The sequence below is a fragment of the Dunckerocampus dactyliophorus genome, chromosome 18 (genome assembly GCF_027744805.1).
Source record: "Dunckerocampus dactyliophorus isolate RoL2022-P2 chromosome 18, RoL_Ddac_1.1, whole genome shotgun sequence".
NCBI lineage: Eukaryota > Metazoa > Chordata > Actinopteri > Syngnathiformes > Syngnathidae > Dunckerocampus > Dunckerocampus dactyliophorus.
In genome coordinates this window covers 1,947,143-1,962,413 of record NC_072836.1, presented here as the reverse complement: position 1 = coordinate 1,962,413, position 15,271 = coordinate 1,947,143, and the positions used below count along the sequence as shown (strand labels likewise).

Below are 15,271 nucleotides of genomic sequence, written 5' to 3'. Positions count from 1 at the left end.
GAATTGCCGCTTTAGGATATTATTGGTGAAATAGACAAATTGGTAACCTATGACGGACAGCGCCGCTGGTGTAGTGGTATCATGCAAGATTCCCATTCTTGCGACCCGGGTTCGATTCCCGGGCGGCGCACCTTTTTGACGTCATCGTAGAAGAAATGTAACATGTTATATGAGTTAATTCAAGTATAACATTTGCATCCGGGCAGTCAAGAACGTCCTGTACACACACACACAACATGTCACAATGCAGTTACATGTAATATTACGCTACGTATAGTCACAAGTTTGGCAACATTGTCAACGCTGAAATCTTCATATACTGTATACGAGTTTTAAAACCGGAAGTGACTAATGTGGCTAAAAGAAGCAGTGTGTGCGTGCGAGCGTTATTGAAGTGCGTGAACTTGTTGCACAGCTCTTGCTTGGTACCAAACTTGAGTGTTTTTTATTTGATGTTTGAACTGTGTTGGGATCCTAACCAAGTTAAGATATTTTTGGAGAAACCAAGTTTGAGTGAGCTTCGGCAGGTAAGATGTCAGCTTCAACGTCCATCAGGTGAATACCACTCATGGACTTGGGGACAATTTACTTTGTTTTTCTTAGTCAGCAGGGACATTGTTAGCTCATTTTCACTTCCGCTAGTCTGTTTTTTTATGAAATTGTTCATCCGTTTCACAGCTTTCTCACTGAACATTCAAAACTACAAACTATTCAAACTACCGTACTGCTGCTCCAACACGGATGGCGCATGATGGAATTTTCCATCAATTGGTGCTTCACCAGTAGGGGGCGCTCTTCCTCCTCATGCCACACATTTCAACATAGATATTTCATCTAACTGCTGCCGTCTATTCTGACTCCATGTGGCGGCAAATGATAATGAAAGTCGACGTTTGATCACCGTGTGTCCTCAACACCAGAACCTTTCGGGCTGGCCCACTGAAGATGGGAGTTGTTTTATTTGCATGAAGTACCTGCAAATTACCTTTAGTGCCATCAGGTAGAGAAGAGCGATGTACTAACACGTGTCCATATGTAGTGAAGCGCCCAAAGAGCATTGTGTCACCAACATGGAGGCCACAGGAAAGTACGACTTCACGGCGTCCATGTCGGGCGAGCTGAGCTTCAAGAAGGACGATGTCGTGAAGGTAAGGAAGGTTGCATCATCATCCCCAAAAGCACTTTTAACCCTTCATGATCTTCTGCTGCGTTGCTGCCAGATCTTAAGCACACACGGCGACTGGTTGAAGGCCGAGATGGACGCACACGAAGGCTTCGTGCCAAAAAACTACATCGACATCCAGACCCCCAGGTGTCACATCCTTCCTCTTCACTGCAGGTCTTCATGTGTGTTCTTTGACGTGTGGATGCTTGTAGTTGGTTCCAGGAGAACGCCACTCGCAGTTCAGCAGAACAACTCCTGAGCACCAAAGACGTTGGCCACTTTGTAATTCGAGGATGCCAAAGTTCACCTGGAAACTTCTCCATCTCTGTCAAGTGAGTCTTGCGCTTCTGTTAGCTGAGATGCTAATTGTTAGCTCATGCTGGCAGTACATGTGTGTTCTGAAGCTAACTAGTTAGCATGCTGCTTAAGGTTGCTAGTTGAGGTGACCTTTGAACATTGAACCAGACACGAGAGCGACGTGCAGCACTTTAAAGTGATCCGGGACCACCGAGGCCACTACTTCCTGTGGTCCGAGAAGTTCACCTCGCTCAACAAGCTGGTGGACTTCTACAAGACCATGTCCATCTCCAAGACCACCCAGATCTACCTCATCGACACGTGGAGCCCCCCCACCGCACGCTCGGTAAACAAAAAACACTTCATTTAAAAAAAACACTTGATTTTAAACACTCTCTTTAAAATACTCTTCATTAAAAAAAAAAAAATTACAAAAAATTATTTTTAAAAAATTTAATAAAAAAAATTTATTCAAAAACACTATTTAAAACCATTTTATTAAAAAACACTATTTTAAAAAACACTTTATTTAAAAAAACCTTTTACGTAAAAAAAAAACACTTTAAAAACACTTCAGGTAAAAATTTATTAAAAAATACTTTTTAAAACCAACTTATTTTAATAACACTAGTTTACAAAACACTATTTAAAAACACTTGATGTAAAAAAAAAAAATCAAAAATGTTATTTAAAGCCACTTTATTTAAAAACACGATTAAAAAAAAACTTTATTTGAAAAAACATTTTATAAAAAAAGTACTTCAAATACATACACTTCATGTAAAAAAAACTTTATTCAAAAACACTTTAAAACATTTTACTTAATAAACACCTAATTGAAAAAACTTTATTTTATAAACTCTATTTTAAAAAACGATTAATTTAAAAAATTTGACATTATTTCACCCTTTTGGCTTCTTGAAGATGAAGAGAGGAAGTTTACCTGAGCAGCCAAGCTCAGCCCCGATGATGGCCACCACCCCACGCAGATCCTTGGATCAGCCTCACAACCATGTGGTACAAGCAGAACCCCACCAGAACATCACAGTCCACTTTTTATCACCGAGTGCCTTTTTATACAACACATTTCCACAACACATTTGGCACTTGAAGGTGAAAGTGATGTTCTGCAGGCCCAGATGCTGGTTCTGGAAGAGCGGGCTCATTGTGTGTTCCAGACAGGAAGAAGCAGTCCCGTCAGTGCTGAGAGGACACATCCAGCCCAGGTCAGACCACGCCCCCCACATATTAACCACGCCCCCTCACATTCCTAAATAGGCACTGTGGCCTGTGTGCACACTGCAGGTGAAGGCCATGTACGACTTCACCGCCGAGGAAGACGACGAGTTGGGTTTCTGCGCTGGTGACATCATCGAGGTGCTGGACAACTCTGACTCGTCGTGGTGGAGAGGACAGCTGAGGGACAAGAGCGGCTTGTTTCCTGCCAACTACACCAAACAGCTCGGCACAGGCCACGCCCCCAAAGCAATGCTGTCACTGACTTCACAATAAGTGCTGTGCTTTGCCATCTCGTGTCCTTTTCATGTCCTTTTCACGTAATTTTCTTGTCCTTTTCACGTAGTAGTTGTCCGAGCAGATCAATCCAAGTGATGAGCCAACAACAAGTGTTTTTATACTAATCTTGAAATGTACTTTTTCAGTGTTTGGAGATGTTTACTACAATAAAAGGGAAAGTTTTATTAGCTTCCTTTATGTAGCAAGTTCATTCTAAGACAGCATGCTAGCAGGCTGGTGTTCCAACACATGCAAATGAAATGGGAGCTTTTATTTTGAAGAAGGCGTGAGGCTGTCCCACTTCTTGCAAGGGGGAAGCGGTTTGACTGTGGCTCCTCCTCCTTGCCTGCACTGCTTGTGCACGTGTGTGTGCACGCCCCACATCTGCACTGCGTGCGCAAGACACCTTCCTCTTCATCACTTCATCTTGTCTTACAGTCGTGTTACAGTCATGTCTTACATAGTCATATTGTTTTACAGTCATGTTGTCTTACATTGTCATGTTGTGTTACATACAGCCATGTCTTAGTCATGTTGTCTTACAGTAATGTCTTTCATAAAGTCATGTTGTCTTACATACAGCCATGCTGTCTTATACACAGTCATGTCTTACAGTCATGTTGTCTTACATATAGTCATGTCTTACATACAGTCATGCTGTCTTATATACAGTCATGTCTTACAGTCAAGTCTTACATCCAGTCGTGTTGTGTTACATAGTGTCGGGTTGTCTTACATACAGTCCTATTGTCTTATATACGGCCATGCCGTGTTAGTCATGTTGTTATAGTCATGTTGTCTTATATACAGTCGTGTTACATACAGGCATGTTGTCTTCCAGTCATGTTGTCTTACATACAGTCATGTTGTCTTCCATAGCCATGTTGTCTTATATACAGTCGTGTTACATACAGTCATGTTGTCTTATATATAGTCATGTTGTCTAACAGTAAAGTCTTACATACGGTCATGTTGTCTTACATACAGTCATGTTGTCTTATATACAGTCATGTCTTACATCCAGTCATGTTGTCTTACATAGAGTCATGTTGTGTTACATAGAGTCAGGTTGTCTTACATACAGTCCTAATGTCTTATATACAGTCATGCTGTGTTACAGTCATGTTGTCTTACATACAGTTGTGTTACATACAGTCATGTTGTCTTATATATAGTCATGTTGTCTAACAGTAAAGTCTTACATACGGTCATGTTGTCTTACATACAGTCATGTTGTCTTATATACAGTCATGTCTTACATCCAGTCATGTTGTCTTACATAGAGTCATGTTGTGTTACATAGAGTCGGGTTGTCTTACATACAGTCCTATTGTCTTATATAGAGTCATGCTGTGTTACAGTCATGTTGTCTTACATACAGTCGTGTTACATACAGTCATGTTGTCTTATATAAAGTCATGTTGTCTAACAGTAATATCTTACATACGGTCATGTTGTCTTACATACAGTCATGTTGTCTTATATACAGTCATGTCTTACATCCAGTCATGTTGTCTTACATAGAGTCATGTTGTGTTACATAGAGTCGGGTTGTCTTACATTTAGTCCTATTGTCTTATATACAGTCATGCTGTGTTACAGTCATGTTGTCTTACATACAGTCGTGTTACATACAGTCATGTTGTCTTATATATAGTCATGTTGTCTAACAGTAATGTCTTACATATGGTCATGTTGTCTTACATACAGTCATGTTGTCTTATATACAGTCATGTCTTACATCCAGTCATGTTGTCTTACATAGAGTCATGTTGTGTTACATAGAGTCGGGTTGTCTTACATATAGTCCTATTGTCTTATATACAGTCATGCTGTGTTACAGTCATGTTGTCTTACATACAGTCGTGTTACATACAGTCATGTTGTCTTATATATAGTCATGTTGTCTAACAGTAATGTCTTACATATGGTCATGTTGTCTTACATACAGTCATGTTGTCTTATATACAGTCATGTCTTACATCCAGTCATGTTGTCTTACATAGAGTCATGTTGTGTTACATAGAGTCGGGTTGTCTTACATATAGTCCTATTGTCTTATATACAGTCATGCTGTGTTACAGTCATGTTGTCTTACATACAGTCGTGTTACATACAGTCATGTTGTCTTATATAAAGTCATGTTGTCTAACAGTAATATCTTACATACGGTCATGTTGTCTTACATACAGTCATGTTGTCTTATATACAGTCATGTCTTACATCCAGTCATGTTGTCTTACATAGAGTCATGTTGTGTTACATAGAGTCGGGTTGTCTTACATATAGTCCTATTGTCTTATATACAGTCATGCTGTGTTACAGTCATGTTGTCTTACATACAGTCGTGTTACATACAGTCATGTTGTCTTCCATAGTCATGTTGTCTTTTTATACAGTCATGTTGTCTAACAGTAATGTCTTACATACGGTCATGTTGTGTTAGTCTTGTGTTGCAGTCGCATATATCGATGAATGTGAGGATGAATACATTGATGAGGATGACTATGGAGGATGTAATAGCAGTAGATGTGATAGACAGCTGATCAGGCATGTGGAAGATGAGAAAGAGAAGTTGTGTTCTAGTTGGACAGGCACTAATAACAAAAGGTCACGTGAAGCTTTCAAGGTCTCGTTGTCGGGTCCTGTTGCCATGGCTATGTGACAGCACAATGTAAAAGCTACCTTGATAGAAGAGAGGCTGCCAGAGACAAACATGGACTTGTTAGCCAGCTAGCTTTAGCATGCTAGTGTGTTTTTATTGTGGAAGGAACGTGTCCTTTCCATCACCACCCACAAAGCGTTAGTGGTCGCCATCCCAAGAAAAGGTCAGGGTTCACGGGCAACATCTCCTCAGGTGTTTACTTCTCGGCAGTGACACACAACACCTGCTGTCACCAAATAATATCAAGCACATCACTTTAATAGGCACACCTAGCCAGCTAGCTACCTCACGTGATAATCTAAAAGGAAAACATCTGCTAAACGAGCCCCGTGAGGCTAATCTATTTCGCGGTAGACCAGGATGAAGGCTACTCCTGTCCAGCACATTTTTATTTGTCGTTACTTGAATAAGAAAACACCTTCTTATACTCCCTAATGAAGATAAACTACTACTACTGTACTGCACACTAATACCGCTGACATATAAAGCGATTTTATGTGTAATACTGTAGAAGCATGCAAACGTACAGTATATAAACATAGACAGCTTTATAAATGTACAAAGGTATAGAAACATGTAACGCATGAAGGTATATAAATGTAGAAAGGTATCTAGTCATGTAAACAAACATAAAGGCGTAAAGGTATATATAAACATGTAATGATATATAAATGTAGAAAGGTATATGAACATATAAAAGGTGCATATAAATGTGTAAAGGTCTATAAAATATAAACATAAAAAGGTGTGTGTGTATGTATAGATATATAATTGTGTAAAAGTATATAAAGGTGTAAAGGTATATAACCATGCAAAGGTAGATCCAAACAGGAAGGTGCATAAATGTGTACAGGTGTACAAAAGCATATCATGTAAATGTGTAAAGTTATTTAAACTCTAAAGGTATTAAAACATATAAAGGTATGCAAACATATAAAGGTATGATAAATATAAATGTGCAAAGGTATATAACTGTGTAAAGGTATTTAAACATATAAAGTAATAAACATAAACATGCACAGGTACAAAGGTATGTAAACGTACAAAGGTATATAATCATGTTAACAAATATAAATGTGTAAAGGTAGTGAATAAATATGTAAAGGTATATACACATAAAAGTATATACATGTGTAAAGGTATACATAAGTACTAATGTATATAAAAGTGTAGAAAAGTGTAAAGCTATATAAACGTGTAAAGGTAGCCATCTTAGCAAGAATGCTAACCGATAACTTTTGCAATCCCAAATGAGTCAAGTTTATCAAAAAAAGAATTCATAATTCAAGATTCAAGATTCAAGAGTCGGCTGTAATTTGATAGAAGTAAACTATCTTTTCTCTCCATCTCATGCACGTAGCCTCTCCTACACACACACACACACACACACACACACACACACACACACACACACACACACACACACAATGGTCTTTTAACACCTCCCACTTGACTGTCTGTTTCCTAGTTACAAGGCAGAGACCTACTCCTGCTGCTCCTGCTGCATCTCTCAGAGGTTCTGTTCCATTTTGGGGGTTCTTCTGCAGACGGAGCTCACGATGAGACGTGGTCCTGAGCTGATGGAGCTCGGCGATGCGTGCACGCTTGTGTCCAGGTTGTGAGGAGAAGGTCCAAAGGTAAGCTGGATGGTGAGCATCACGAGTCCCCAGTGATGTCCTTGTGCATGGTTAGCATGTTAGCACTGACAGTATGAGTGTGCTGCTTAGAAACATGACAAACTTTCAAAACAACCACAACACTCCTTGCTCCTGAGAAATAACACCAATCATCATCTTGAGCTTGTTGCTAGTGTGTGATGGTGTTACACATTAACTTGCTCTCTGTCACAATCAATAACTTCAATTAGGACACCACATGATTGATTAGTCTGTGTTTTCTACAGCATGCACACACATACACACACGCACTGTGCTGAATTACCTTTTTCTGCCTTGGTGGAGGTCTGCTCTGTACTGATTGACATTCTAGTGTGTGTATGCGTGTGTGTGTGTGTGTGGGTGCGTGTGTGTGTGTGTGTGGCTCCTCCCACAAGCTTTCAAGCCTGCCACACAAGTTGACCTTTGTGATGGAGGTGCTGCTCTACTACATGCAGTATATCTATATGTATATGCATATACTGTATCTATATGTATATGCATACGCAGTAGATCACTGCTTTGCATGAGTGTTATGTTCCAGGACCACCAGCAATTTAGTAATGGATACGCCCATAAAAATGTCTATTTTTAACTCACGGCTCGCTCCTACCCCTCCAAACCCTCCCGCCAGCTTGACGTTGAGGTTTTCCTCAGATTTCGAATTGACATTTGTAATAAAAGTGAGTGTTTTAACTATTAGATTAGATTCAGCTCCAGAAGCCTCCACTTCTCTCTTCAAATGCCATTGTTCCCTCACCACACAATCCAGTTTAACCCCTAAATAGGCCTCTCGCACTTATTAGACACATTTACAATATAAAATGTGTAGCTACTCACCACTAATCAATGATGATGGAAGATGATGCATCAACAATGGGAGTCACGTTGTACTCTTTCGCCTGGTCGTCAGGCTATCTATATAGTATAGATCTATGTAGGGTCTATATTTCCATCAATAGTTACTGTACAGTATATACAGCTATAGCCATAAATTAAATACAGTATGTAATGTAGCTAACACGTGTACGAATGTGTAAAGGAAGAGAAGATGTTGTTGCCATAAAGCCATGATGTTTGATGAGAGGGTGCTGACATTTATTGGAGTGATGACCGTGATATCAGCGCTTCCCTGGGGCTGGTTTCCATGGCGACCCAAAGTGAGGAGCGTAATGTGAAGCCCACGTTGACGCTGTTGTGTTTTCTTCTTGCTTTGTTCAGGCATGAATGAGTGCAAAGACGCGTTTGAAAGACGTTATCATCCCTTCCGAGGTCCTGCCTGACGTCAGCGCAAAATGGAGGTGGAGAACGCCAGCACCCCGTTCCTCCTTGACCTTCCCCTCTTCGACGCCAGCGGCCTCAACGAGTCGCTGCTCAACTGCACCAACACCACGGCGGCACATGGGTCATGGGGGCCCGGCGCGGCGGGCGTTCTCATCCCTCTGATCTACGTGATCGTGTGCGTGATCGGCCTGGGCGGGAACACGCTGGTCATCCATATTGTGTTGCATTACTCCAAGATGGAGTCAGTGACCAACATCTACATCCTCAACTTGGCCATCGCCGATGAGCTCTTCATGCTGGGCCTGCCCTTCCTGGCGGTCCAGAACACGCTGCAGTCATGGCCGTTTGGGTCGTTCATGTGCCGCCTGGTGATGACGGTGGACTCCATCAACCAGTTCACCAGCATCTTCTGCCTGACCGTCATGAGCGTGGACCGCTACCTGGCCGTCAACCACCCCATCCGCTCTGCCAAGTGGCGGCGCCCTCAGCTGGCCAAAGTGGTGAACGGCACCGTGTGGGCGCTGTCCTTCCTGGTGGTCCTGCCTGTGGTGGTCTTCGCCAACGTCCAGAAGGCCGGTGGTACCTGCAACATTGTGTGGCCTCAGCCGGCCAACGTGTGGAGAGCGGCCTTCATCATCTACACATCCAGCGTGGGCTTCCTGTGCCCCCTCCTCATCATCTGCCTCTGCTACCTCCTCATCGTCTTCAAGATCCGCAGCTCGGCCAGGAAGGTGCACGCCGCCTCTACCAAGCGCAGGAAGTCGGAGAGAAAGGTGACGCGCATGGTGGTCATCGTGGTGGCCGTCTTCGTCTTCTGCTGGCTGCCTTTCTATGCACTCAATGTGGTCAACCTGCTTGTGGCGCTACCCTCCGACTACCAGGGCCTCTACTACTTTGTGGTGGTGCTTGGCTACGCCAACAGCTGCGCCAACCCCTTCGTCTACGGCTTCCTGTCAGACAACTTCAAGAGAGGTTTCAGGAAAGCCCTCTGTCGCACCAGCAGGAAGGTGGAGGACCGCCGGCCCGAGCAGCTCCAGCTGGCACAGGAAGAGGGCAGGAGAGCGCTGGTGCCCCGTGAGAGCCTGGGGCGCGGTCTCGACGATGACGAGGAGGACGCCTCGGAAATGACCCAGGTCTACGAAATCGGCCAAAACGGAAACACTGACTGCCCATCGCAGAATCTGCAGCCTTTGTTGACTGACAAAGAGGTGACGGAAGTGACCCCCCTAGAACTAGCCTCCCACACTGCCGGGAAAGAGCCGGCCTGCGGGGCGTCGCTAACGGCACCTTCGCTCGCAAACGCCACCACAAACGGGAGTGTGAAAGCACTGGCGGAGAACAGCATGGAACAGAGCGCTTCTTTGGAAATAAGTTACTTGTACTCTTCAATGATGTCAAAGAGATAACGTTGCTAACATCCATAACATCGCTAATCGCTCTAGTAGAGCCAAAAGCACAATGAAAGACACCTTTTCTTCAACTTGCCTTTTACATGTGAATGTTTCTCCTGAGCACAGAATGTATATATACTGTATGTTGACATATTGCACATTTTGTGGCCTTGTTGCACACGTTTGACTTCACTGACACTTTGCTAGCGCTTTCGAAGCTGCTTCAGATTATATGCTAGCTGGCTCAAAGTGACTTTACATAAAATGTTTACATTTTGTAAAGCTCACAGTGTGATTTTGTGTCATTAAAGACACATTACAAAGTATTTAGGACTTATTCTATCTTTCCTGAGCAGCGTTTGATGGTGTATTGAGTGTGTTCTGCATGTTACGTGTTAGCTGGTGAGTCAGCCTGCTTCACTCTGCAACACTAATGAAGACAAGGTGTTTTATTACATCTGAGTGGGTATCTTTATTACGCTGCCTTCTAACCAGTCAATTTTCACTCAACATAAAGTGTTGACTTGAATGCTGGGTCGGTCCTCAAATTGTTCATCAAAGGAAAATAAGCCACAGCTGGTGAGAGCACTTTAGTTGCTTCTTCATCCTACTTCACCTTCACAAAATGCTTGATTGAATTCATTGCCAACAATAGAAATGAAACAAGAAGCCGTAAAATACTATTCAGCCACTTTGTATTGATCCTTTATTTTACCACCAAGATCAGTACTTCATATCTTTATCCAAAGAGACCTGAAGCAAAGAAAATATAATAATAGTAATTTTGGTGAAGAAAAACACGAATTAAATGAGATTCAGACGCGACAGAGAAAGAAAACATCTCGTAATGAAGTTGAGGGTTGTAGAACATTCTGGCAAGGAATGAAGGCATTGGATGTAGTTTCACTGATGACCTGTAGACGCAGCATTGCCTCGGCAGCAGAACGCTGCTCTGCGCCAGAAGAAGAGGAAGCCGGAAGTTAGTCACGCTTTTAACAATCGATCACTTCGTGTTTCGCAACCTAGAAAAGCAAATTTGAGCTTCTTGACGACAAATAAATTCGGTAGATTGTCTTTCTGCGTCATGTCCAGCTTCCAACGACTCAAAGTGACCGTCAACGCGCGGCTGTGTGCAGCCGCGGAAGACATTTTTGAGGCGGTGAGAGGCACCATTGTTGGTCTGCAGGAAGAGCTGGTGCTCTCCAAACGGGAAATTGACCGACTGCAAAAGCTCAGTAAAATCCCCACCGATCCCAACAAACATTCAGCAGGTTAGTTTAGCATCTGCTTTCTTTATGTATGACACCAGACTTTACCGTTTACTGTGCTGACTTTTTAAACTGCCGCTAGGGGCGGCATTGAGTCATTTTAAACGTCGGGTTAAATAGTCACTATTTTGATACTCGATAATTAAATAATCTATTACTGATTTCTAAAACATAACGCAGCCTAAACAAGTAGAGTGATTGTGTCTCGTTTGGCGAACTCCACATTGAGAAGTATGGTAAAATGCAGCGAGCTGTCAGTACCCGGATGTTGCATTCAAAATGGTGAGTGCGCAACGATGGACACTGAACACCCTTAATAGTCGCCATCTTGGCTACGTAGCGGAAGGGGAGTGACTACCTTGAAATAATGGCGACTTGAGGAGCAAAAAAGTAGTGAATTGAAATAATAAAATGTATGAAAGTAGTGAGTAGAAGACGCGGGCAAATATCACGATCATCATTTCCGGATGCTTAACGACAGGTATGGATTGTACAAGTATACTTACTGAAGTGTACTGGCGGAAGGATTCGTTTTGAGACAGTGTTAAACATTGACAGGGGTTGGTGCTAATCGGTGGAGGGAGGGGGGCACACGATAATATCAGTCCAATGTGGGTCAACATGTGTTAAAATATTAAACTACCAAAAAAATGATCTTTTCAGCATAGTTGACAAAGGGACTCTCTTGAGTGTTCCTTTACGACAATTACTCCTGTTATAATTTTGTATCAGGCAATTTAGCATATTTTTGAGCACTTTAGTTTACTGGAAAACGTACCAAATCTTGCAAACGTGTATCCTGGTGTCAAATATAGACATGACAATCGAAACGCACAAAAATCAAAGACTGCAACTAAGATGCACAGGTAGTCGGCCATTTTGGGTTGCAGCTGTATATCACGGGCCAAAATCATTAAAAAAAAAAAAAAAAATATATATATATATATATATATATATATACAAATTGTTCGATTAGTTTTCCTCTGACATCCTGATGCATGATGTGAATGTCATTTGTCTTTAAGATCAGCCACAGCTGGCTCTCTCCGTCTGGAATGAAGAATTCCAGCCTGGGAATCAGCCGCAGGAAGAGGCAGAGGAGGAGGAATGGATAGCACCTCTGGAGAACGAAATTTCAGAAAGCGGGGAGTACAAGAACAAGGTCATGGCGCCATATTCTGAATTTCCAAGCAGCAAAGGAAAAAGTCCCCAGCAAAGCACTTCACATGAGCAGACGGCTGTGGCGTGCGGCGAAGAGGCCTCCTTTGGTGCCACAGCTGTGGACAGTGATGAGGAGTGGAAAGCCGACGAGAGCGTTCCCAGCGACGACAGCGGCGACGAGTGGAAGAAGGGCAAAAAGAAAGCCGGCAGGAAAACCAAATCAGGCATCACCTGCAAAGTCTGTGGAAAGAGCTTTCACGCCATGATCTCTCTGGCCAATCACAGCGAGGCTCACCCCAAAGACATGTGCGGCGTCTGCGGCCTGCAGTTTCAATCCGAGGCGGACTTTGATGTTCACATCAAGACGCATGCGAGAGGCAGCGTGTGCAGCATTTGCGGGAAAGGCTTCGGGACGTCGAAGGCGCTGGAGACGCACATGAGGGTGCACACGGGCGAGAAGCCCTTCAAGTGCAGTGAGTGCCACAAAGCCTTCAACTGTCAGCACAACATGCGGCGGCACATGCGCACGCACACAGGCGAGAAGCCCTACGCCTGCCCCGTGTGTGACCAGCACTTCAACGACCACTCCACCAGGAAGCGCCACATGATGATGCACGAGAGCGACCCCGTGCAGACCACGGCAACGACATCACTGAGTCCACAGAAGAGCAGGGTCATATGTGCCGTGTGCGGGAAGATGTTCCATTCCCTCACTGCCTTGGTGAACCACAGTGGCAGTCACTCGACCGACTGCGGCGTGTGTGGCACTCACATGGACTCTCAGGAGGACCTGATGGTTCACCTGAAGACTCACTGCAACGGCAAAGTGTGCGACGTGTGCGGCAAGTGTTTCGATGGCTGCAAAGACCTGGAGACGCACATGAGGATCCACACGGGTGAGAAGCCCTTTTCGTGCAGCCACTGTGGCAAAGCCTTCAACTACCAGCAAAACATGAAGCGACACATGCGCACACACACGGGAGAGAAGCCGTACACCTGCTCCGTATGCGGCAAACAATTTAACGACTACTCGGCCAGGAAGCGACACCTGGTGATGCACGAGAACAAGAAAAACGCAGAAGAGAACGACGGCGGCCACGTGGAGACCACACCTAAACCGAAGCGTCGAGAAATCTGTGTCGTGTGCGGGAAGATGTTCCACTCCATCATCTCTTTAGTGAACCACGCCAACACTCACTTGACAGACTGCGGCGTGTGTGGCACTCGCGTGGACTCTCAGGACGACTTGATAGTCCACCTGAAGACTCACAGGAACGGCAAAGTGTGCCAGCTGTGTGGCAAGTGTTTCGACAGCCGCCGGGACCTGGACACACACCTCAGGGTGCACACAGGCGAGAAGCCCTTCTCGTGCAGGGTGTGCAGCAAGGCCTTCAACTGTCTGCACAACATGAAGCGACACATGCGCACGCACACGGGAGAGAAGCCCTTCGCCTGCTCCGTGTGCGGTCGGTGTTTCGCCGACCGCTCCGGCCTGAAAAAGCACAGCACCGTGCACACTGGCGAGAAGGCGCACAGCTGCGAGGTCTGCGGGAAGAGCTTCTTCCGGAAGGCTTATGTGAGACTTCACATGAAGTGCCACTCCGCTGACAAATAACAGACGCCTCCTGAGTTGCACTGAGTTATGAATACATACAAATGAAAGGATGGGGGCCACTTTGGTACTTTTTTATACAGAAAGATGCTAAAACCAATCCGATATAGATCAATATATGCTAAACCAGAATAAATCAGAATAACATGTTGACATCTTGGCTTTATGTTAATGCTGACAAAGCAAATAGACAAAATTGTTTGTCTGCTTTTTGTTACCATGACAATGTCTTGTTATTGTTCAGGTTGTTTCTTTCACTTTTCAATAAACTTTATGCGTGAACTCAATTCATGCTCTTTTAAGTGAAAACACGTTTGCTAATTCATATAACATACTATTGCCAGCTTATTAGCTCTAAAGCTAGTTATTAGCGTGTCTTCATGTTAAAAATGCAAACTCCATTTAAAACGTGATTGAAATTTAATTAAAACACTGCCAAAATGTGATTTCTAAGTGTAATCAGAATTGTTGACCTTGTATCTTAAAGTTCGACACGAAAGACTGTTTATTGTACTTGAGAGGGACTAGTCTAATGAATGAACAAATGCTCAACTTTTGTATATTAGCCGTCTTTAAAGTTGATGTCATTTGCGTGCACTCACTAAGACAATTATTTCACGTTGTGTTGTATTCATCCTGTTTGACGAGTTCATAAAAGACGAACAAATAACTCCCGACTCGTTTTGGTACAGACTAATTTTTGGAAGTTTCTGGCTTTGTTCTTTTTCGTGAGGGCGGGGCTCTGCCAGGATGCGTACACACACGTGGGAGCACGTGACCTGCTTCAAGGTAACGTCATTTTTGTTTTTTATTCATATCTTCATACATCGCTACCTTATTTGACTTCTTTTAAAGACTTGTTTTTCTCTCAAAAGTTTGATTCATTTGCATTAGCCCTCCACTTTCTGAAATGATCACTTCACAACTTTGTCTACATCGACATTAATTTAATGTCTCCATTAAGATGTATCATGTACACATTGATTCTATCATGTGTACATGAACATTAATCGTGTTTACATTCATTCTAATGTGTACAAAAATATAGAGGTTAATGACTATATTAAGATTAATTTGATATCTGACAAGATTAATCCAGTGTACATTAATTTTATGTCTGCATTAATGTGACTCGCGTCTATGTTCTTTCTATCATGTACGTAAAGATTAATTTAATGTCTATATTCATCAGAGGCCTGCACCAGCTGGAAAATAGCCAAGGTTGTCCTTCTGGAAGCTTGTTTATTTTTGTTTTAAG

At 43.2% G+C, this 15,271-nt stretch overlaps 3 protein-coding genes and 1 non-coding gene across 7 annotated transcripts; all 4 read left to right on the top strand.

Moving 5' to 3' along the window:
* Positions 1 to 59: 59 nt before the first annotated feature.
* trnag-ccc (transfer RNA glycine (anticodon CCC)) lies at positions 60 to 130 on the top strand. Its single transcript has one exon. It is a non-coding gene; the product is annotated as a tRNA-Gly (tRNA).
* A 231-nt stretch (positions 131 to 361) lies between these two features.
* On the top strand, positions 362 to 5,085 carry grap2a (GRB2 related adaptor protein 2a). Of its 2 annotated transcripts, none has more exons than XM_054760512.1 (8): positions 362 to 527; positions 1,040 to 1,148; positions 1,221 to 1,312; positions 1,378 to 1,497; positions 1,631 to 1,808; positions 2,387 to 2,479; positions 2,596 to 2,688; positions 2,768 to 5,085. In XM_054760512.1, exons 2-8 carry the CDS (start codon positions 1,071 to 1,073, stop codon positions 2,972 to 2,974), a joined length of 861 nt encoding a protein of 286 aa, XP_054616487.1. In that variant the 5' UTR covers positions 362 to 527; positions 1,040 to 1,070; the 3' UTR covers positions 2,975 to 5,085. The 2 variants fall into 2 exon arrangements, with proteins under 2 accessions (XP_054616487.1, XP_054616486.1); XM_054760511.1 differs by having other exon boundaries at positions 679 to 1,148.
* A 685-nt stretch (positions 5,086 to 5,770) lies between these two features.
* Positions 5,771 to 10,379, top strand: LOC129171646 (somatostatin receptor type 5-like). Of its 2 annotated transcripts, XM_054760510.1 has the most exons (3): positions 5,771 to 5,805; positions 7,111 to 7,279; positions 8,519 to 10,379. In XM_054760510.1, exon 3 carries the CDS (start codon positions 8,593 to 8,595, stop codon positions 9,985 to 9,987), a length of 1,395 nt encoding a protein of 464 aa, XP_054616485.1. In that variant the 5' UTR covers positions 5,771 to 5,805; positions 7,111 to 7,279; positions 8,519 to 8,592; the 3' UTR covers positions 9,988 to 10,379. The 2 variants fall into 2 exon arrangements, with proteins under 2 accessions (XP_054616485.1, XP_054616484.1); XM_054760509.1 differs by lacking the exon at positions 5,771 to 5,805 and having other exon boundaries at positions 6,742 to 7,279.
* A 544-nt stretch (positions 10,380 to 10,923) lies between these two features.
* On the top strand, positions 10,924 to 14,576 carry LOC129170656 (gastrula zinc finger protein XlCGF26.1-like). 2 transcript variants are annotated; one of them, XM_054758400.1, is made up of 2 exons: positions 10,924 to 11,243; positions 12,266 to 14,570. In XM_054758400.1, exons 1-2 carry the CDS (start codon positions 11,057 to 11,059, stop codon positions 14,014 to 14,016), a joined length of 1,938 nt encoding a protein of 645 aa, XP_054614375.1. In that variant the 5' UTR covers positions 10,924 to 11,056; the 3' UTR covers positions 14,017 to 14,570. The 2 variants fall into 2 exon arrangements, with proteins under 2 accessions (XP_054614375.1, XP_054614376.1); XM_054758401.1 differs by lacking the exon at positions 10,924 to 11,243 and adding an exon at positions 11,274 to 11,721 and having other exon boundaries at positions 12,266 to 14,576.
* Positions 14,577 to 15,271: the final 695 nt, after the last annotated feature.